The sequence below is a fragment of the Hemibagrus wyckioides genome, linkage group LG25 (genome assembly GCF_019097595.1).
Source record: "Hemibagrus wyckioides isolate EC202008001 linkage group LG25, SWU_Hwy_1.0, whole genome shotgun sequence".
Taxonomy (NCBI): domain Eukaryota; kingdom Metazoa; phylum Chordata; class Actinopteri; order Siluriformes; family Bagridae; genus Hemibagrus; species Hemibagrus wyckioides.
The window spans coordinates 1,655,370-1,678,391 of record NC_080734.1 but is presented as its reverse complement, the minus strand read 5'-3'; the positions used below and the strand labels follow the sequence as shown (position 1 = coordinate 1,678,391).

Below are 23,022 nucleotides of genomic sequence, written 5' to 3'. Positions count from 1 at the left end.
ATATAAAGAGTGGAGGTAAATATAAAGAGCAGGGGTAAATATAAAGAGTGGAGGTAAATATAAAGAGTGGAGGTAAATATAAAGAGCGGAGGTAAATATAAAGAGCGGAGGTAAATGTAAAGAGCGGAGGTAAATATAAAGAGTGGAGGTAAATATAAAGAGCGGAGGTAAATATAAAGAGCGGAGGTAAATATAAAGAGCGGAGGTAAATATAAAGAGCGGAGGTAAATGTAAAGAGCGGAGGTAAATATAAAGAGTGGAGGTAAATGTAAAGAGTGGAGGTAAATATAAAGAGTGGAGGTAAATATAAAGAGCGGAGGTAAATATAAAGAGCGGAGGTAAATGTAAAGAGCGGGGGTAAATGTAAAGAGCGGGGGTAAATATAAAGAGTGGAGGTAAATATAAAGAGTGGAGGTAAATATAAAGAGTGGAGGTAAATATAAAGAGTGGAGGTAAATATAAAGAGCGGAGGTAAATGTAAAGAGCGGAGGTAAATGTAAAGAGCGGAGGTAAATATAAAGAGTGGAGGTAAATATAAAGAGCGGAGGTAAATATAAAGAGCGGAGGTAAATATAAAGAGCGGAGGTAAATATAAAGAGCGGAGGTAAATATAAAGAGTGGAGGTAAATATAAAGAGTGGAGGTAAATATAAAGAGCGGAGGTAAATATAAAGAGTGGAGGTAAATATAAAGAGTGGAGGTAAATATAAAGAGTGGAGGTAAATATAAAGAGCGGAGGTAAATATAAAGAGCGGAGGTAAATATAAAGAGTGGAGGTAAATATAAAGAGCAGGGGTAAATATAAAGAGTGGAGGTAAATATAAAGAGCAGAGGTAAATGTAAAGAGCGGGGGTAAATATAAAGAGTGGAGGTAAATATAAAGAGCAGGGGTAAATATAAAGAGTGGAGGTAAATATAAAGAGCAGAGGTAAATGTAAAGAGCGGAGGTAAAAATGAAAACTGACTTTCCAGGAAAGAGTAACATCTCTGTTTGTATGTTTTGGTTCCGCGCTTTGTCTCGTTTCCTCGTCTGTGATTGGAGGAACATACCGCGTCACCATAACCTAGCACCTGATTGGCCAAGGTTCGAGCATTAAACTGTACAGTGGAGCCTCTGTCTCCATTCCAGCAAACAATCTTGGATGAGGATGACAGAAATGCGATGTTGACCATATAACATCAAATGTACCCTGAAAATTGTATAACTGAGATTGACTGTTTTGCCAAGACATGCAAAAGGATAACACACCATTGACCCTGTAGCAGAACCACAGCCGGCTATTATCAAGAGGTTTATTGTTGTACATGTTGTGTCAAAAGGTAATAATTTAAACGTCATTGCACAAGTCTCCTGGCCTCATCCCCATCCAGACCGTCATTTTTATTAAAAAACCCATAGAAATTTGGAGTTTGCGGGGAAAGACATCTGATACCCAGCATCATTTCTCCCTGTTGAGCGCATTGCTGGAAGATGTGTGTTAAATACATCCACTGTGCATTTAAGCAAATCAACAGAAAAAGTTACTGTAGTCATGCCACTATGTACAGTGGTTGAGATCTAGGAGTGCTGTGAGGATCAGACTATTGTCTTAAAATGTTATACTATTTTTTTTTTACTTTATGTAATCATTTGCTATATACTTTGTTAGTTATATATAATAAAAAGTATTTTTTGTTGTGTAATTTGGTCCTTAGAGCCTTAGAGATACAACATTTTGTTCCACACACACACACACTTATTTTGTTATGTTGTTTTATTATTATTAATGTTTTATGTCTTTTAGTGGTACACAAGGTAATTAGTCTAACTAGATGCGATGTGATATGATTCGAGCAATAGGAAATTTGTGTCCATACTGAACACGATCAATCATAAAACACAGCCAATCATCAAACAGTTTTTCTCTGTTTGTGTGCTTTCTCGTACTGCAGCTGAAGAGATCGCAGTCCACACACACATACTTACATACAAGTGCGCATATGCATAGAAAGATACACTCCTCCACCTCTTATGGCTTTCCTTATAAAACTTGAGGGATTTATTATATGTTTCTGCTATTAAACGTCCATAATCAGTCTCTCTTCATCCATTTTTGATGATTAATATTATTATTTATTATTTAGAACTTTCATTGAGATCTCTGTATAGGAGCTGTCAGCCATCAGCCGTTTCCTAAAACTGGTTAGGCTGGTCAGGACAAAAACTGATTAACATGGAAAAGATACATTTTATCGCATGTCGTGGAATCACGTCACGTGTAGTTAGGACACGGTGTAAGACAAATCTCAATTCAAAATTCAAGCAACAATTTAAAAGTCTATAATTAAAATAAGACTGAGCTTTTTATACTAGATTTTCATTACATTTTGGTAATAAGCCCACTCTCAGTGAGTCCCCCCTCCCCACACTACCCTGGTTTGCATTTGTATAGCTCACTGTAGTCATTTACATATGAAAGCTAAACCCAGGCCAAGGTGATAGGAACATGGGGGGGTCAAATGCCAAGCCTATTTCATGTAAATTTTTGGCAGTTCCCAACAATTATCTGTGCTGCCTGCACATTCCCGTGAACAGTCGTTAACCTGAAATTCTGTGGCAATTCACAGTGTCATTAACTGACAAAAATCAGACTTTTCATGCAGTGGCTCTTTGAGTGTTTGCTGACCCCTGAACTAGGTAAACAGTTGACTAAATAGACAATTTACATGGACAGACAAACAGCTTCCTGAAGATAAAGAAGCTAGGTTTATGGGAACTAGATGGCTTTTTATGGAGTTATTGATGTCACCTGAACACTTCATATAACTGGTGTGTGTTCAGCAGTGGTGGACCATGCATTTCATACCTAGGCCTTCACTGTTGTCCTTCCTGAATTAATCCACCTCTATACCCTCATTATGACACCACGGCAATAGATACTAATCAACCGTTAAATAACAAAGTAAAAAAGAGATTATTCTACAGTATTTCACACCTCACAAGGAATACTCAATTTTATTACGGTCACTTTTCTCAAAAAGACATTCTTGATGCCATATGCAGCAAACTGCAATCTCCGGAGGTTGCAGCATCCGAAATGAGACACAGTGAATATAGAAATACGGTATAACAGTACGTTGTGTCACAGGCTCTTGTAGCAAACATGAATAAAATTACATTACATATAGCAAAAAAACAAATTAACACAATTCAGTCTCACAAGTCTCCTTTCACTGCAGCAAAAAAAAAGTCCCACAGTCCACCCCGGGAATCTGGAATAAAGGCAAACGGTTTGTGTAAAAGAAAACCCAAAAGCATAAATGGTTCTTGAAAATGCTTACCAACTATTTTGAATAATCAAGAGGATTTTCTTGAGAAGTCCACCTTGAAAATGCATTTGTAAGGATGTCTGTGACCAAATCGATTTCTTCTCCTCTGTCAGCCACTGTAAGTTAAAATATATATATATTTTATTTAGTGGAATGTGTGGGTTGCTGACAGGGTGTATTTATGCCCTGAAAAACCAACCACTGCCAAGGTAGAAACCCGAACTCTGTCATGCAAGGTTTCACTTCCTGTTTGTTTGTCTGTCAGTGATTCCTGCTTCTATGCCACAGCTTTAATTGACTCTGGCTCCGCCGTAAATCTCATAGACCCTAACCTGGTTAAAGAATTCCATATCCCCATCATTCCCTGCACACCACCATTGAAATCACTGCCATTAATGACCAGCTGATTGGAGAGGGTCTGAACCACTACCAGACTACTTCTGTGTCTTTGTGGATTGGATTATTCCACCATGAAGCGATTTCGTTCTTCTTCATCACCTCTCCATCGAATCCCATCATTCTGGGGCTTCCCTGGTCACAACACCATGACCCGCTGATCTCCTCGAGAGAGGGGGACATTCAGAAATGGTCAGCACACTGTATGGAGAACTGCTTTTTGTCTCACCCTCCACTTCTGTGCAGATCTACCTCCATAGAGAACCCACCCGCTGTTGCCATGACTACACTCCCCAGGGAATACTCTGATCTCTGAGAGGTGTTCAGCAAAGAAAAAGCCACCAAGCTACCTTAGCATGAACCCTGGGATTGCGCCATGGAACTCTTCCCCAATGCCATGCCTCCCAAGAACAAAATTTATTCTCTCTCCATACCTGAAAAACAAGCCATGGAGGAGTATATCCAAAAAGCTCTCAATGCAGGTTATATCCATCCTTCCACATCTCCCGCCGGCACAGGGTTCTTCTTTGTCAAAAAAAAAGATAGAGGCCTCAGACCCTGCATAGATTACCGTGGATTGAACCCTGTCACAGTTCCCTACCCCTATCCATTAACACTGGTGCCTGCAGCCCTTGAACAACTTCAGGGAGCTTCTTCACTAAGCTGGACCTTCGTAGCACCTATAATTTGATACGGATCAGAGAGGGGGATGAATGGAAGACGGCTTTCCACACCACCCATGGACACTATGAATATCTGGTAATGCCTTACGGTCTCACAAACACTCCTGCCATGTTCCAGTCCCTCATCAACGAGGTCTTCAGAGACATGCTGCACCATTACGTCATGGCTTACATAGATGATATCTTGATCTACTCCCCCAACCTGGAACTGCATATCACTCATGTTAGACCTGTTCTCCATCTGGTTGACCATCACTTATACGTCAAGCTGGAGAAATGTGAGTTTCACTGCCCATCTGTGACTTTCCTGGGGTAAGTCATATCTCGGGGCGGGGATTTATATGAAACTACAGCAGCATTGCAAGCCCCCTCACATCTCTGTTAAGAGGGAAACCATGCCACCTCAAGTGGAATGATCAGGCCGAACAAGCCTTCCATCGCCTAAAACAGAGCTTCACCTAAGCTCCCATCCTCTGCCACCCCAGACCTGATCTGCCTTTCATAGTAGAGGTAGATGCCTCCAGCAGTGGGATTGGGGCAGTTCTATCCCAACGACAACCCTGTTCAGGAAAAGTACACCCATGTGCATTCTTTTCACGTAAGCTCACACCCACCGAGGTGAACTATGACATGGGTAATCGTGAACTGCTGTATATGAAATCTGCCCTAGAGGAGTGGAGGCACTGGCTTGAGGGAGCCAACCACCCATTCCTTATAATCACGGACCATCGCAACCTTGCATATCTCAGAGAAGCCAAGTGGCTTAACCCTCATCAGGCCAGGTGGGCACTGTTCTTCTCCCGATTCAAGTTTTCTGTCACCTACTGACCAGGCTCTAAAAACGGTAAAGCTAATGTTCTCTCCAGGGTCCATGACGCTACAGACCAACCCACTGACCCTGAAACTATCCTCCCTCCATCAGTCCTCATAGCCCCTGTTCAATAGAGTATAATACAGGAGATAGAACAGGCCCAAAGCTCAGAGACACCACCGCCCAACTGTCCACCAGCCAAAATATTCATTCCCATGGCTCTTCGTACTCGTGTGATCCAATGGGCTCATGAAAGCCCCAGCACCAGGCACCCAGGTATACAGGGGACGATGCGGTTACTGAGGCAAAGATTCTGGTGGTCATCCCTTTCCCGGGACGTTGAAGAGTTCGTCCGTTCCTGCGCCGTATATGCTCAAACACGTACCAGCCTCCAGCTACCTGAGGGCCTCCTTGAGCCATTACCTATTCCCCAGCACCCATGGTCACACCTCTCAGTAGACTTCCTGACTAACCTTCCAGAATCCCATGGTTTCACTACAGTCATGGTCATTATCGACCAGTTCTCGAAAGGCTGCAAACTGGTTCCCATGGAAGGGCTTCCATTGTCCATGGAGACTGCTTAGGCGGTGTTCCAGCATGAGTTCCGAAATTTTGGCCTGCTGGAAAACATTGTGTCCGATCGTGGAACACAATTCACGTCCTGTGTCTGGCAAGAGTTCTGCCGGCAGCTGGGAATTAACGTCAGCCTGAGTTCTGGTTATCACCCACAGTCCAATGGACAAGTGGAACGCCTAAACCAGGAGCTTGGGAGATTTCTCCATGCTTACTGCAGCCGTTATCAGCAAAGGTGGAGTGAGTTCCTGCCCTGGGCTGAATACGCCAAGAATTCCCTATGTCATTCCTCTACTGGGCTGACCTCGTTCCAATGTATGCTGAGCTACCAACCGCCGCTCTTCCCCTGGTCAGGTGAACCCTCGTGTGTCCCTAGTGTGGATGAGTGGTCCAGAAAGAGTCAGGAAGTCTGGGAAAGGGCACATGTGAGACTCCAGCGTGCGGTAAGAAGGCAGGAGATCCAAACTAACTGGTCTCCACAGCAAGCTGTGATCGCAAAGCTTTTTTACACAGATCATCATACACATTGGCTGGAGCATGAATTCCATATTCTAGTAGTGTCTGGTGGTCGTACACATGGACACTGCTGTATCTGGTGTAAATATGCTGTAGAAGTCGGGTTATAAGACGGGAACAGCACCATTTTCATCTGAAGTGGCTGCTGCGTGCTACTGCCGCACCACCATCTTGGATCAGCTGGTTTTCAAAGGCTGTGTTCTTGTATATGAACAAATGGTCCTTGGCAAAGCTGTGACAGTGGATGAGCAGATCAATCATAAAACCTTTTCTGCTGCTGCTGTTTCTTTACATGCTGGAAGTGTGTCTCTGCATAATTGATGACTTCAGGCATGAGCTACTTGTTGGTGATTGGCAAGATAGATCCTAGCCTGCAGCTCAAAAGAAGCTGGGCAGGTGACTTGAAGTTGTCAACAGGTGTGTTCCTATACTCTAGCAGACTGAGGTAGGGATCTTTTCTGTCCATCTTGGCTTTGGCGAGAATTGCCTTCGTTATTTGCATGGTCTTCTCAGCCAGACCGTTGCTCTGGGGGTAATAGGAGCTTGTGGTGTTGTGTGTGAAACCCCATGCTGTCGCAAAGTTCTCAAATTCCTTGCGTCGATATTGTGGGCCATTGTCAGAGACAAATTTCTCTGGGATGCCATGTCTTGTGAAGATAATTCAGAGAAGTGGCTAAAGTAGTCCACAGTGATCATGGATTCTTTGCTGTTCCAGATAGGTCTGAAGCTACCACTTGCCATGGTCTGGTTGGTACCTCATAAGGGATCAGGGGCTCTTTGGCACTTGAATAATGTCTTTCTTGGCAAGTACCGCATCTTTCTATCGGGTGCTCAATCCATTTACACATACCTGGCCAGAATAATACATCTTGTACCTGCTGTTTCTCTATGCCCATATGACCAAAGTGAATGTGTCAGAGCATCTCTTCTCTGAGTGAGGTGGGTATGACTATTTTCTCACCTTTGAATGATTCCATTGGTTGCTGAGAGTTCATCTCGGAAATTCTAGGAATCTGGCAGGCCATTTTCTTATCTCCTCAGGCCATACATCCAGTATTACCTTTCTGAGTTTGCTCAGTTGGCTGTCAATCTCAGTCTCAGCACAGATTTGTTGCAGTTTTGTGTCGTTGACTGGTAAGCTCTTGTGCACCATGTGAACTTGCAGGTCCACACCTTCGCTGAGATTGTCGTGATCTGTTTAATATCTTTCTATTTCTCTCTCTCTGCCTTTTTCTGTTAAGCTATACATCCCACTCCTGAGCTCCCAGTGTTCTGAGTTTCCATTGTGACCACTGCCTCTACCCCTGGTCGGAGTCTCGTCGGGTGGTGGTGCTCACTGATGCTGTGGATGGATCTCTGGGGACAGCCTGTGACCCAGGAGACAGCCAAAGACAGAACCACGGAACTTCCACATCGTCAGAGATCTGCCATTACATCTGTCAGCTTGTGACAGCATGGATTTAGTGCCTATAATTAACTTAGATAATAATTAATTAATTATTATAAAATAATAATTAATTCACTTCTTGCCTATAATCAGAAACTACACTGACCTAGTAGTTCCTCATGGGCCATTGATTGCTGTTATACAAAGGACATTAATCAGCTACAGTTACATTATTTACTGCCCAGTGTCACCCAAAAGAGGATGGGTTCTCTTCTGAGCCTGGTTCCTCTCAAGATTTCTTCCCTTATATCATCTCAGGGAGTTTTTCCTTGCCACTGTCACCACAGGCTTGCTCATTAGGGATAAAATAGTTTAATATTTAATTTAATAATTTATTATTATTTTTTTCTCTTCTTTCTCTGTTACTCTTCTTTTGTAAAGCTGCTTTGAGAGAATGTCCATTGTAAAAGGCACTATTTAAATAAATTTAATTTAATTTAATTTAATTGTTGTTATGGACCTTCTTGATGGTGTGTGAAGGTGATGTTGTATTTCTGGAATTGGAGAATCATTCTCTGCAGACGCAGAAGGGTTTTTTCATCTCTGATTCAAGTGTCTTGTGATCAGACTCCACTATGATACTGCGTCCATAGACATATTGGTGAAAACAGATATGCTTGCGACCAAACTAGACTGCATAGAGTTCCTTCTCTATTTGAGCATAGCTCACCTCAGATTCATTCAGGGTCCTTGATGCTTAACTGAGTGGCTTATTGTCTTGCAAGAGAACTGCTCCAAGACTATATTTGGATGTATCTACTTGAAGGTAAAGTTCTTTCTGTGGGTCATAGTACGCCAGCACTGGACAGGGTTCTCTAGTTATTATATCTTTCATTTTGCAGAATGCAGTGTCGTGCTGTGAATCCCATATGAACTCACTGGACTGCTTGAGTGGTGCATTGATCTCCAACATAAAGGGCGCAAACTTGGACAGGTAGTTCACCATTCCCAGCACTGTTTCAAGGTCCACTTTGTTTTTTGGGGGCTCTATATGCTCAATTGCTGAAACCTTTTTTAATTCCATCTGCAGATAAGCAGTGTCCAAAGTAGTGAACTTCAGTGGTGCTTACAGTGCTTTTCTCTGGGTTCAGTTTCACTCCTTTCTTACGAGATCTTTGCAGCATGGCATGCAGGTTGTTATTCTGCTCTTTTTGGGTATGTCTGTAGACCAGAATGTCATCGACAATTGCTGTTATGCCAGAAAGACCTTCATAGGTCTCATCGATTTTGTGTTAGAATTTACGCCAAATTGAAGCCAACAAAACATGCAGTGACCAAATATGGTGTTAAATGTTGTCAGATTGGAGGATTCTTCTGTCAACTTTATTGCCCAATACCCTGAACGGCCATCCAAACATTAAAGTAACTAGCTTGAGCTTGTCAAATGTGTGTGTTGGAATAACATTTACTTGCGGTCCAGTATCGAATTTGAAACTAATCTCAGCCTTTTCTTTCCCATTTGAATGCTTGCAAATGCCTGTTCCATGTCAGCTATGCATGGTTTCTGTGAGACTGTATCAACAAAAAGTCGTCATCATTAATATAGCAAGTCTCCTTTTTGTTTACTATGTGGACATGCTTTTTATAAGCAGAGCGACAAACTTTGGCAAAGTGGTTGCACTTTCCGTATTTGGCACATTGTATGCTTTTTGCAGGGCAATATCTCAGAGCGACCATAAGCCTGGTTGCCACAGTAACCACACTTTTTGGTTTGATTTTTTGGTTGGCGCTCCATGACTTCATTGCTGCTCCAATTTGGGGCTTTTGAGTAGAGTAAGAAAGCGTGGATTTTATTTTGTTTGCCTGCTGTGAAGTAATTAAACATTCTTCTTGTTTGTGTGTGTGTCTGTGCAGACTAGTTCAGACTAATTTAATCTTTTTTTCCAAAACAATGCTAATAAATAAATAAAACCATGAAGAATTCTCTTTCTTTACACATTGTTTAATCAGTTTTTACACCATGTGACTTTCAGCCTCTTATCTCAATGCTCCATAATCCCATTATGTTTAATTAAATATTTCAGTGTTAAAGGATTGTGTGTGATTAGATGAAAATAAATAAAGGACAAATGAAATGTGAAAATATTCCTGTTTATGTATTTCAATAACTGCACAATTTGAGTTTTAACATTTTTTTATTAATTGTTTTTCAATATTGTTAATGATGTAAACAGAGAAACCCGTCTGTTCAAGTCAGACTCCTCCCCCTGCATGCATAACTGTGCGACTGTCTGAGTAGCGTTTAAGAATGTAGTGACGTCTGAGGTTAGAATCCCGTAGAAATGCGTTCCTTTTATATCTGGCCACCGGAGATGATGCCAACGACACCAGCAGCAAACATCTGGTTCTCCATCACAGCTGCAGGAGGGAGGTGCATTCACAGGTCCTGAAAAAACACACAAACACACAACACTTTTTGTCCCAAGATGGCGGCGCGGCAGTAGCATGCAGCGGCCACTCCGGACCAAAAATGGTGCTATTGTCCCGAAATAGCCCGACTTTAACGGCATATGGACACCAGCTACAACGGTGTTCATGTGTACGACCGCCAGACGCTACTGGATTATGGGAATCGTGCACCAGACAACGTGAAAGCTTCGTGATCTCGGCTTGCTGCGGAGACCAGGCCCCAAGCCCTTGGCATCACCTGATGCTGGTAGCCAGGAGAAGAGTCGACGGAAGCGGTGTGCGAGAAAGCGGAAGCGCGGAAATAGGGCAGGTGTCTGTGCTAGGCTAAAAACAAACCCTAGCCAACCGGCACTCCCCTCCATACATCTATCGAATGTCTGCTCCCTGGATAATAAACTGGACTACATCCGACTCCAGCGAACTGCACGGCGTGAGTACAGAGACTGCTGTGTCTTTGTTTTCATGGAGACGTGGCTCAGCAACAGAGTTCCGGATGCCGCCATTCAGCTAGCCGGGCTAACTGTGTTTCGTGCCGACAAAAACGCAGCTCTGTGTGGTAAGACTCACGGTGGTGGTGTGTGTGTTTACATCAACACGGAATGGTGTAAGGACTCTGTGCTTGTCTCTAGTTACTGTTCATCGCTAGTGGAGTTTGTGACTGTTAGATGCAGACCTTTTTATTTACCCTGGGAATTCACCACTACTTTCATTATCGGAGTGTACATTCCACCCAGCGCTAAAGCTAAGGAGGCTCTGTGTGAGCTCTACGGAGCTATTAGCGAGCTGCAGAATGTTCACCCCGATGGACTGTTTATCATCGCAGATCATGCAAATCTCAAAACAGTGCTCCCTAAATTCCATCAACATGTGGACTTTGCTACGAGAGGGATGATCTTGGATCTTGTTTACACAAACATTCCCGGCGCGTATCGTGGGGAGCCCCACCTCGGCTACTCAGACCACATCTCTGTTATGTTGATTCCAGCATACAGACCACTCGTCAGAGGCTCTAAATCGCTTCTGAAACAGATTAAAACCTGGCCAGCAGGAGCCATCTCTGCTCTTCAGGACTGTTTTGAGTGCACTGACTGGGACATGTTTACGGAGGCTGCAACCAACGGCGAGACTATTGACTTGGAGGAGTACATGGCATCAGTGACCGGCTACATCAGGAAGTGCATCGATGACGTGACTGTCTCCAAGTCCATCATCACACACTCCAACCAGAAGCCGTGGCTGACCGCAAAGGTGTGTGCGCTGCTAAGATCCAGAGACTCTTCAGAACTGGAGATAAGGATGCCCTAAGAACAGCACGGGCTAAACTGTCTCGAGCCATTAGACAGGCAAAGCGTGCACACTCCCAGAGAATTCACTGCCACTTCCACAGCAGCAGCAACACTCAGCGCATGTGGCAAGGCATCCAGTCCATCACCAGCTACAGGCCAGCTCCACCTGCCTGTAACAGTGATGCCTGCCTTCCAGATGTGCTGAACAGCTTATATGCTCAGTTCGAGGCATGAAATGATGTGACAGCAAGGAACCTACAGAAACCCACAGAAAGCTGCTGGACCAGACAACATTCCTGGCAGAGTGACCAGGGAATGTGCAGAACAGCTAGTAGATGTCTTCACGGACATCTTCAACATCTCCTTGAGCAGCGCCGTCGTTTCAACGTGCCTGAAGTCAACCACCATCATCCCCGTGCCAAAGAAGTCTCCAGTGTCCTGTCTTACCGACTACTGTCCCGTTGCATTCACACCCATCATCATGAAGTGCTTCGAGAGGCTCGTTATGAGGCACATTAAGAACCTGCTGCAACCTTCACTTGACCCCATGCAGTTTGCGTATCGTCCAAATCGCTCCACAGATGATGCCATCACCACAACCCTCCATCTGGCCCTCACACACCTGGACAATAAAGACACTTACCTACGAATGCTGTTCATTGACTTCAATTCAGCATTCAATACGATCATTCCTCAGCACCTGATCGAGAAGCTGAGTCTGCTGGGCATCAACATCTCCCTCTGCAATTGGATCCTGGATTTCCTGACTGGAAGACCTCAGTCAGTCCGGATCGGGAACAGCACCTCCAGCACCACCACACTGAACTCTGGAGCTCCTCAGGGCTGTGTGCTCAGTCCACTGCTGTTCACTCTGCTGACTCACGAATGTGCAGCAATGCACAGCTCCAATCACATAGTCAAGTTCGCCGATGACACGACTGTGGTGGATCTCATCAGCAAGAATGATGAGTCAGCATATAGAGAGGAAGTGCAACAACTAGCAGCCTGGTGTAAAGTCAATAACCTGTCTCTGAACGTTGACAAGACTAAAGAGGTGGTTGTTCACTTCAGGAGAACAAAGATTGACCATTCTCCACTGAACATCGTGGAGATCGTCAAGAGCAGCAAATTCCTTGGTGTTCACCTGGCGGAGGACCTCACCTGGTCACTCAACACCAGCTCCATCACCAGAAAAGCCCAGCAGCATCTCTACTTCCTGTGAAGGCTGAGGAAGGCTCATCTTCCACCTCCCATCCTGACCACCTTCTACAGAGGGACCATCGAGAGTGTCCTGAGCAGCTGCATCACTGCCTGGTTTGGGAACTGCACCATCTTGGATCGCAAGACCCTTCAGCAGATAGTGAGGACAGCTGAAAAGATCCTCGGAGTCTCTCTTCCCTCCATCACAGACATTTACTCCACATGCTGCATCCGCAAAGCTAACAGCGTTGTGGATGACCCCACACACCCCTCACACACTCTTCACCCTTCTGCCATCCGGAAAGAGGTACCGGAGCATTCGGACCCGCACAACCAGACTGTTAAACAGTTTCTTCCCCCAGGCAATCAGGTATCTCAACAGAGAACTGAGCTGAGCTGGACACACACACGCACTTGCGTGCACACACACACACAACCAAGATCTGATCTCAACAGGAGAACTGAACTGTGCTGGACACGTACTCACACACGCACTAAATTGTCCTGTTTGCACGCACATGTCACTACATTTCACTTTACATTTTTTATATTAATCCAGTTTACATGTGTCAATATTTGCACTCACTGTATACACTTATTTGCACAAAAGTCAGTCTATATGTTGTTTGTCTGCACTGTCTTGTCTTGTCATCCTGGGCACTTCTGTTTTATGTCTAGTTTTATTTCTTAAGTAAAGTTTAGTTTTTATTGCACCTTAAGTATAGTTTAGTTTTTTTTTTTATCTCTGTGTTATAGCTCTATGTTTGTCTCCATCACTGTACTTTGTCTGTGTTCTGTGTAGCACCTCTGGTCTAGGAGGAATGTTGTTTCACTTCACTGTGTACTGCATCTGCTATATATGGTTGAAGTGACAAAGCTTCTTTGACTTTGACTTTTTTGACTTTGAACAGCAGCAAACATCTGCCACAGCATGACCTTGTGCTTCAACAGTTGAGCACTCAGGCCTTGTGCTGATGACAGAGAGGCATTCTGGGATCTTTCTAAGTGTGAAGTGGTCAGAACAACAGCTCCCATTAGAGAATCAGCTGGAGTACACCGACCCTGCAGGAGGAGACTAACATAAGAAGGTCTGACAGAGTCGGTCACTGGGAGTATGTGGGGGTGATTGCCTGCCTGCCTGCCGTTACCAGATCCTAGTCAGCAGGGGGGTCTGTAAAATAATCAACAGAGTTGGATATTAAAATAATTTCCTCACTGAACATCAGCAGAACTGGTCAGTGATCCAGTACAATCCCTGTAGTCTAGACTATTATAGCATCTCTTAGCTCAGTGTAATTAAGTGTATTCTAACCGTCTCACCTTGGACCGAGTCCCGACTTTCCTTCTTAAACCACTTGTGGGTCTGGATTTTCCTGAAATCTGGCCGAGAAGAAGGGTCCTGTTCCAGGCAGAGGTGAATCAGATAGCAGCACTCTGTGTGATCAGACATAAGATTCAGACAGAAATTCAAACTTCACACAGTGAAATGAATCAGGACAAGTGACGCTTGTGCATTTTCTCACCATCAGACACATCAGAATGGAAGTCCAGTTGTCCATCAATAAGCTCCTCATCGCTCATGAAGGGCAATTCTCCATGGACAGTTCATAAAGGACTATACCCAGACTCCAGACAGTAGCAGGAACACTGAAATACTTTTTGTGGAGAACCCACTCAGGAACTTAGTGGATCCTTAGTGCCTAAATGAACAATGAGAGAAAGAGCAGAAACTGTCACCAAAAAGATTCTCCTCAGTTTGACTGTATCTGCATCTCTCTAGTGAACTGACCTGCATACTCCCTGTAGGGCTCGTTTATCATCAAATCCCCACAGCCAAAGTCGATCAGCTTCACCACCAGTGTGTCGGGATTGATCAGAATATTCCCAGGCTTGATGTCACGATGAAGAACTCCACATAAATAGCAGTGATGAGCAGCCTGAACCACCTGCCTCATGACCTCTCGAGCCATCGGTTCAGACAGCTGACGGTTGTTAAGCTGACAGAACCAATAGAGGTCCATGCAGGGGACCGGTCGCTCCAGCACCAAGATGTAGATATTGGATGTCTTGAACCATTCCAGCAGCTCCACCATGTTCTTACATTCTGGCTTGGACACCATCTTCATTAACACCACCTCTAGAGGGAGCTTGAGCATCTCTCCGGGCTAAAATCACACACACACGGGTTAGCATGGAGGGAGGAAGATTTCTGAACTGTGGTAAGCAGAGATGGTAGAGTGGAGAAGGTTCTGAGTGACTCTAAACTTTAGCAGTCTTCTTCTGATATCTATTACGAATGAAAGGTATTAAAATCTGAATCTGAGACCTGATTAAGAGCGGAGGTCTTTGTGATGATTTTAGCAGGAACCAGTAGATGGACATCACTTTTTTGAATATCTGCTTTATAACCTAATTGTCATTTACACTTTATTGTTTCTCTGTAGAATCTCAGAAGAAAGTTTACTTACGATGGGGATGAGTATATCATCAGGATCTTTGGTCAACACTTTGATGGCGACCTGTTCACATGGACAACAGAATGAATCAGTTCTACAAGCCATTATTATAATAATGAAGATAATTAGTCCATTTAAACACATGCTACATTTTAGAGCTCCTAAAACACTTCCTTAAACACTGTATAAAGAGGTCATGTGACACAGAGTTTCCTCATTTCTAAGAGACTAGAATGATTCACAGCTAAAATGTTCAGACAGAAGGAAAAGCTCCAGGAAATGATTTAGTCACCAGATGTTTCAGAGCTACATGTGAATTCTACATTCCTGGTATGTGTTAAACTACAAAATCTCCCTCTAACCAGTGAGCATTTAAGTCCTATAAACTAGTTTTTGGTGTTCATGTTTTGTACTGCTCGTGTTGATAGATAGATAGATAGATAGATAGATAGATAGATCTATCTATCTATCTATCTATCTATCTATCTATCTATCTATCAGTCCCATGGCACACATCCTGATGTCCTCAGAAAGACTGAAAAAGACTCTTTTCATAAAAAAGGGAAGACTTTGATACTGAAGGTGATATTAATGTTGGAAACAGAAACCTGACACTGTATTGGACTTTATGGGGTTAAATAATAGTATTTTTACGGCATTCATATGCATGTGCAATGTGACATATTAAAGAGTATTTACTCTGAAACACCAGCTGGACTAATAAAAAATGTCTACAGCACACTGGTCCTTCATCGTCCTGCAGCAGGAGAGACTCATTGACCGCTTTCACTTTGGCAGCATCGTAGCTTTATTCCTAACACTGTCCAATCTCCAGCAGCTTCAGTTAAAGGATCTGCGATGTGTTTTCTTTATCCTTTATTCAAACTACTTCAGTTTCTGCTCATAGATTTAATTTTATATAACGCTTAAATGTCTGGTCTTGGTGATGAACAGCTGGATTAAACCGTGTGATGCGCGTGCAGGAGCAGAGAAGTATGATTTGTCCATGGACTCAGATTCGGCTCAACACTGGAAAGAGCTACTCAGACATGTTGGAGACCCTGTTATAGAGTCAGGGCTATTTCCGTGCTATTCCAAGTTATTTTTAATAAACGGAAAGTGATTTTTATTCTTAGATTCACTTTTCCTTTGCAGAAATGTGAGAAAGTCTCCGCTTTTCCAAACTGGGGAAAGTGTCATTACACCGCAGACATCATCAAATTGGTCAGTTTGAAAACACAAGAAATCTCTCTTACCTCAGTCTGAAAGTGTGAATCGTCCAGTTTCCAAAGTAGAAATTAGCAAATCTCCAGCAGTCACGTGACGTAAGACTGTTCTGATTCTGGTTCTGTTGTCACGTGACCCCAGCAGATCTACAGTAAGGTTCGAATCCCTGCACTTCTAATGAGGCTCCAATACAAACACAGCTCTCCTTCACTCCTGCTCAAGTTTTACAATTAAATAAAAACACTTCATTTTGCAGTCATTATTTAAAGAAGGTGAAATGAAACAGTGTTAATATCAGTGTATCATTAATGTGAGTGTTTTAATAGTGAAGTGATATTTTATTAGAAAAGTCGTAGACTTCTTATAGACTGTAAGACACCTGGTAATAACACCTGAATAGCAGTGAATAAACCCCTAACACACAAATTGAATCAGTGCTATAGTTACTGCTAACGTTAGATAAACTGGCAGAATCATCACTGAACCCTGGACGAGAATCAGGGAGTAATCTGCTAACATTAGTGTGTCACAGGATCTTCTGAAGCAGAAATCTCTACATTTCTAGTGCAGAAGGCACAGTCTCTGGTACTAGCTCGTGTGTAGCTAGCCTGAACTAGCTAATGTTACCTAAATTACTATGATGATATGTGATAAAAGGACAATAAAAGAAGCAAAAGTGAAATGAATAAGAAGAAAATGAGAGGGGGATTTGTAGCTGATGTTAAATTTGTTTAATTTATCAAATGGTAAACTTCATACACTTACAACCAGCCCTGTTGTCTGTACAATGAATGAAGGACTGGTGCTGAAATGTGCTTCTTAAAAGGGTCACATGACATTGGACCTGAACCTAGGGCTTGAGGAGAGAGAGACCAACAAGAAGCCCAGTGAGATATTAAACCAGCAGTAACAAAGCACTGGAAGTGGCCCTAGTCTGAGGATCAAGAAGAGTAATCAAAAACAAAAGGTCAGAAAGGACAGACTTTGGAGAAAAATAAGTAAATCAAAGACAAGGAGAAACACAGAGAAACCCCAAGAGACAAGCTCAAAGAAGTCTGTTCTGAAGCTGTAAGAATGGAAAGATAGAGCAGAAACCTGAGCGATAAACCCAAGAGATTTTACCAAATTACCAGCTGAGTCTCAGTACAGCATTTGAACCCCAGACTGAAGTGTCTGAGCTGTAAGCAGCCTTTAACAGGTCAGTCCCAGGTGGTGCAGGTTACCACTAATTACTGAGTGTCAGCTCTCTGTCTCCCTCTGGTGGTGGTTCAGGGTCATGGCAGCCTGCTCCTTACTCATGATCATGTTACTGATAAAACTGAAAGCACATTGTCCATTCTCCACCTCCAGTCTATTTTCCTTCATCAGTTTCTTACAGAATATGAGAACACTGATTGTGGTTCTTCTGATCATCTAAATTTAAGTTTTTCTGGTGAATGACACAGACTCTAATCCTAACCTGAACCCACGGACATGCAGTGGTTTTGTTTAAAATGTGAATGAACATGATCCAGTGTCCATCATGTAGGATTGACATTCACTTGTCCAGATGGAAATGTTTATTAAATTGAATTGTTGAATGTTTTCCATGCAGTAACTTTCACTGTTCAGCCCACAGTCAATACTGCAGCACCTGAGAAACAGGAAGTGATCCTGTTACTGAGACAGAACTGTTACTGCTTCAGAAAGATTTCTAATCAAACACACAAATAACACCAGAAATGTGTTTACAAAATAAAGGAAAAAAAGTTTCCTTTATTTTATAATATATATACAGTGTACATTAATATATAAAAATATAAACTGTATTAAATAGCAGGTGTAAATACAGAACACGGACAAAAAGGTTTTCATTACAGGAGCTAAATATGTTTAATGATCAAAACTACATGCAGTGAGTGTAGTCATGTATACAGGAAGTGATGCCATGGGAAGTGAGCACAGTGACTAGATTTGGACAGTAAGGACACAAAAACACATTTTCATAAAGAATCAGATAATGTGTATATTTTGGGACTTGTTAAAAAAAAAGGATCAGTGCTGAAACCATTCTGCAATTTTCCACCACAAAATATCTAGATACTGTTCTGCAGAAGCTGCTCATGTCTGACACGAGAACCTGCTGACCCAAGGAACCGGTCAGCAGATAAAGGCATGGTCACTACATCACTCAAAACAAATCAACCAAGAAAACTGATTAACAAACAATGAAGAAATTTGACCTTTAATTCTGAAGAAAAACACTCAGTATTACAACTGTCCATCATCTGTACAGAAACTAATGATTCTCTGTTACTGACTCACTGTACTGAATACTGACTGGAGCTGGTGGGTGGAGCTGGAGAGATATAAACCTTATTGCTGGTGGGTGTAGGGATATAAACCTAAAAGCTGTAAGACAGAGAACAGGACAAATAGACAGACATTAATTACAGTCGATTCTTAGCAATCTTACAAACACCAGTGTAAACACTATAGTTAGCTCTATGTGTGTATCCCACACCCCCTCATTCACACCCATCCCCATCCACCTCTAGTACAAAAAAGAGAACAGATAACACACTTTCCCTTTTCCCATAAGGCACTGGGAGAGCTACAGCGTGTCAGCAGTGGAAACAGAGGCAAAACTTTACAGGAAATAAAATAGAAACGAAACAAAGAGACATATACTGAGAGAAATAAGGAGACACAATGAGCTACAGACAACAGAAGCTTAGTAACTAAGAGTAGAAATAAGAGGATATAAAGAAATAAACTAATCAGAGGGAAAGCTGTGTGTAAACATGGGACTGATGGGAAAAGGAGACCAAGGTGGCCATATTGTAAGATTATTGAGATGATTGTATCAGTGAAGCAGAGCCGTTGTTTTATATCTGTACTGAGGAACAGCAGCTCAGGTCATCAGATCTGACCAACCCAGAGGTGTTCTGGTGGATTTTCATTTGCTTTCCAGTAGAAGTAGTTTGCCATTCAGTTTTATCAATTAAACCAACATTATAGAGTATTTACAGTAAAAGCTGATGATATATTATATATATATATATATATATATATATATATATATATATATATATATATATATATATATATATATATAATATATCATAAGTATATTTAAGTATTTAATATATATATTAATATATATAAGTATTTAAAAAAAACTGTTGAATCACTAAAGAAAAAACTATATAATATAAAAATATATATGTATATAAAAAATAATCTCTATAGCTGAAACATACTGGTGTGTGTGTGAGACAGAGACAGAAAGAAAGAGAGAAAGAGTGCAGTACTGTGAAAAAGTATTTGATTTTTCAAATTAAAAAGATTCAAATCATCACACAAATTTTAATATTACACAAAGATAACCCGAGTAAATACAAAATGCATGTATGTATGTTTTTCAGTGATGAAAAATTTAAGTGAAAATAGCTGTCCAAACCTGCCTTCAATCCCCAAAAATTGAATAAAACTTGGAAGAGTGGTGAACCTTCCCAGGAGTAGCCAGCCTACCAAAATTACTCCAAAAGCACAACAACGACTCACCCAGGAGCTCATGAAAGAACCCAGAACAACATCTAAAGAACAGTTAGGGTTAGTGTTCATGATTCAACAAGAAGAAAAAGAGACTGGGTAAAAATGGCCTCCGTGGGAGAGTTCCAAGGTGAAAGCCACTGCCGACCAAAAAGAACACAGACTTGGCAAATTTTTGGCTTTTTGGCCAACTTTTTGGCAAATATTACACAAGAAGACTTGTGTAATATTTGCCAAAAAAATCTTGATTATCCCCAAGACTTTTGGGCAAATATTCTGATTGATGAGACAAAGTTTTTCTTTTTGTGAGATGCGTGTCCCCTTACATCTAACATCTAACTGCTAACATCATTTCATAAAAAGAACGGGGGTGGGGACAGCTTAATAATGGACAGCTTAATAATGAAATCATCATTTAAAAACTGAATTCTGTATTTACTCTGGTTATCATTGTGTAATATTAGAATTAGCTTGATGATCTGAATCATTTAAGTGTGACAAATATGCAAAAAAAATCAGGAACGGGCAAATACATTTTCACAGCATTGTAGATCATGACACACAGTTTTAATTAAAAATAGTCAAAGGGTTTCCTCCTGGTTACTGAAGCGGTATGTGTGTGTGTGTGTGTGTGTGTGTGTGTGTGAAGAGACAGTACTTCAGTAACTCACTGTAGTTTTTCCAGTTTACAGTGTGGATTCTTCACTAGATCTCTGAGTAGCTTCTCTCCTGATTCCCCTGTTCTATTATTTTTCAGATTCAATTCTCTCAGGTATGATGAGGAGTTTGATCTCAGAGCTGAAGCCAGAGCAACACAACCTTCATCTGTAATACTGCAGTAACACATCCTGCAAGAAAGAAAGTCTTCTTACACAACACAGGTATAGAACTCAAAACAACAACTACACAAAGTCTTTATATACAGAACATTTCCTCTCCATCTCACACACTTCACACTGAAATAGATCATATCACTACAAACCAGACACTGAGGGGTTAACTCTCAGCAAGATTCAAGATTCAAGATTCAAGAAGCTTTATTGTCATTTCAACCACATATATCTGGCACAGTACATAGTGAAATGAAACAGCGTTTCTCCGGACCTGGTGCTACATAAACATACAACAACATAGAGTTCAACACAAAACAACACCACAGAGCTAGGACAGAAGTTTGTCTTAGCCACGTAAAGTGCACAGTGTGCAGCTAGGTGCAAACAGAACATAGACAAGACAGTGCAAAAAACAATAAATACAAGAAAGACAACACAAAACAACACGGGACACTTAGCGCTGAAAAAGAAAGAAAAGAACATGTGTAATGGAATGTAAGTGAAATAAAATAAGATAAAATGAAATGATGTAAAAAAGTATTGTGCAAAAATACAACAGCAGCGGTTGAGGTAGTGCAAATAAAAATATATATTAATAAATATATACATTAATAAGTCATAAATATGACTATAGCAGCAGATGACAGATAGAGGTAGTGCAATAAGTAATGAACAATATTAATTATGTGTGTACGTGTGTGCGCGTGTCCACACAGTCAAGAGAGAGAGTGTGTGTATCTGTGTGTGAGAGAGACAGAGAGTTGTATACAGTTCAGTCCTGAGTGAGTGTGTGTGTGTGTGTGTGTGTGTGTGAGAGTGTAGAACAGTTCAGTCCTGAGTGAGTGTGTGTGTGTGTGTGAGTGTGTGTGTGAGAGTGTAGAACAGTTCAGTCCTGGGTGTTGAGGAGCCTGATGGCTTGAGGAAAGAAACTGTTACACAGTCTGGTTGTGAGGCCTGAATGCTCCGGTACCTCTTTCCAGATGGCAGGAGGGTGAAGAGTGTGTGTGAGGGGTGTGTGGGGTGTGTAAGAGTGTGTGTGAGGGGTGTGTGGGGTGTGTAAGAGTGTGTGTGAGGGGTGTGTAAGAGTGTGTGTGAGGGGTGTGTGGGGTGTGTAAGAGTGTGTGTGAGGGGTGTGTGGGGTGTGTAAGAGTGTGTGTGAGGGGTGTGTGGGGTGTGTAAGAGTGTGTGTGAGGGGTGTGTGGGGTGTGTAAGAGTGTGTGTGAGGGGTGTGTGGGGTGTGTAAGAGTGTGTGTGAGGGGTGTGTGGGGTGTGTAAGAGTGTGTGTGAGGGGTGTGTGGGGTGTGTAAGAGTGTGTGTGAGGGGTGTGTGGGGTGTGTAAGAGTGTGTGTGAGGGGTGTGTGGGGTGTGTAAGAGTGTGAGTGAGGGGTGTGTGGGGTGTGTAAGAGAGTGTGCGAGGGGTGTGAGGGGTGTGTAAGAGTGTGTGTGAGGGGTGTGTGGGGTGTATAAGAGTGTGTGTGAGGGGTGTGTAAGAGAGTGTGTGAGGGGTGTGTGGGGTGTGTAAGAGTTTGTGTGTGAGGGGTGTGTGGGGTGTGTAAGAGTGTGTGTGAGGGGTGTGTGGGGTGTGTAAGAGTGTGTGTAAGAGTGTGTGTGAGAATGTGGGGTGTGTGTGATGGGTGTGTGGGGTCAGCCACAATGCTGTTAGCTTTGCGGATGCAGCGTGAGGTGTAAATGTCCATGATAGAGGGGAGAGAGACTCCGATGATCTTTTCAGCTGTCCTCACTATCCGCTGAAGGGTCTTGTGATCTGAGACGGTGCAGTTCCCAAACCAGGCAGTGATGCAGCTGCTCAGGACGCTCTCCATGGTCCCTCTGTAGAACACAGTCAGGATGGGGGAGGGAGATGGGCTTTCCTCAGCCTCCTCAGGAAGTAGAGGCGCTGCTGGGCCTTCTTGGTGATGGAGCTGGTGTTGAGTGACCAGGTGAAGTTCTCCGCCAGATGGACACCAAGGAATTTGGTGCTCTTGACGATCTCCACCGAGGATCCGTTGGTGAACAGCGAGGAATAGTCACTCTGTGCTCTCCTGAAGTCAACAACCATCTCTTTGGTCTTGTCGACATTCAGGGAGAGGTTGCTGGCTCTGCACCAGGCTGTTAGATGTTGCACCTCCTCTCTGTATGCTGACTCGTCATTCTTGCTGATGAGACCCACCACGGTTGTGTCATCGGCGAACTTAATGATGTGGTTGGAGCTGTGCATTGCTGCACAGTCGTGAGTCTGCAGAGTGACCAGCAATGGACTGAGCACACAGCCCTGAGGAGCTCCAGTGCTCAGTGTGGTGGTGCTGGAGATACTGTTCCCGATCCGGACTGACTGAGGTCTCC

General features: G+C 42.7%; 1 protein-coding gene and 1 long non-coding RNA gene across 6 annotated transcripts in view; both read right to left on the bottom strand.

The window, feature by feature from the left end:
* Window positions 1–3,447: 3,447 nt before the first annotated feature.
* Window positions 3,448–14,299, bottom strand: LOC131345794 (uncharacterized). The gene is made up of 3 exons (XR_009203533.1): window positions 14,153–14,299; window positions 13,950–14,063; window positions 3,448–13,800 (listed from the first exon to the last, which is right to left on the bottom strand). It is a non-coding gene; the product is annotated as an uncharacterized LOC131345794 (long non-coding RNA).
* A 397-nt stretch (window positions 14,300–14,696) lies between these two features.
* LOC131345738 (NACHT, LRR and PYD domains-containing protein 3-like) overlaps window positions 14,697–23,022 on the bottom strand; it is a 92,359-nt gene continuing 84,033 nt past the window's right edge. For 2 of the 5 annotated variants that reach the window (XM_058378779.1, XM_058378780.1), the window contains 3 exons: window positions 20,518–20,694; window positions 15,098–15,148; window positions 14,698–14,794 (listed from right to left, as the gene is read on the bottom strand). In XM_058378779.1, the coding sequence (XP_058234762.1) occupies window positions 15,130–15,148; window positions 20,518–20,694 (196 nt within the window). In that variant the 3' untranslated portion in view covers window positions 14,698–14,794; window positions 15,098–15,129. Of the gene's footprint in view, window positions 14,795–15,097; window positions 15,149–18,101; window positions 18,704–20,517; window positions 20,695–23,022 lie in introns of those variants that run through there. The other 3 variants (XM_058378785.1, XM_058378784.1, XM_058378781.1) reach the window with 3 other exon arrangements.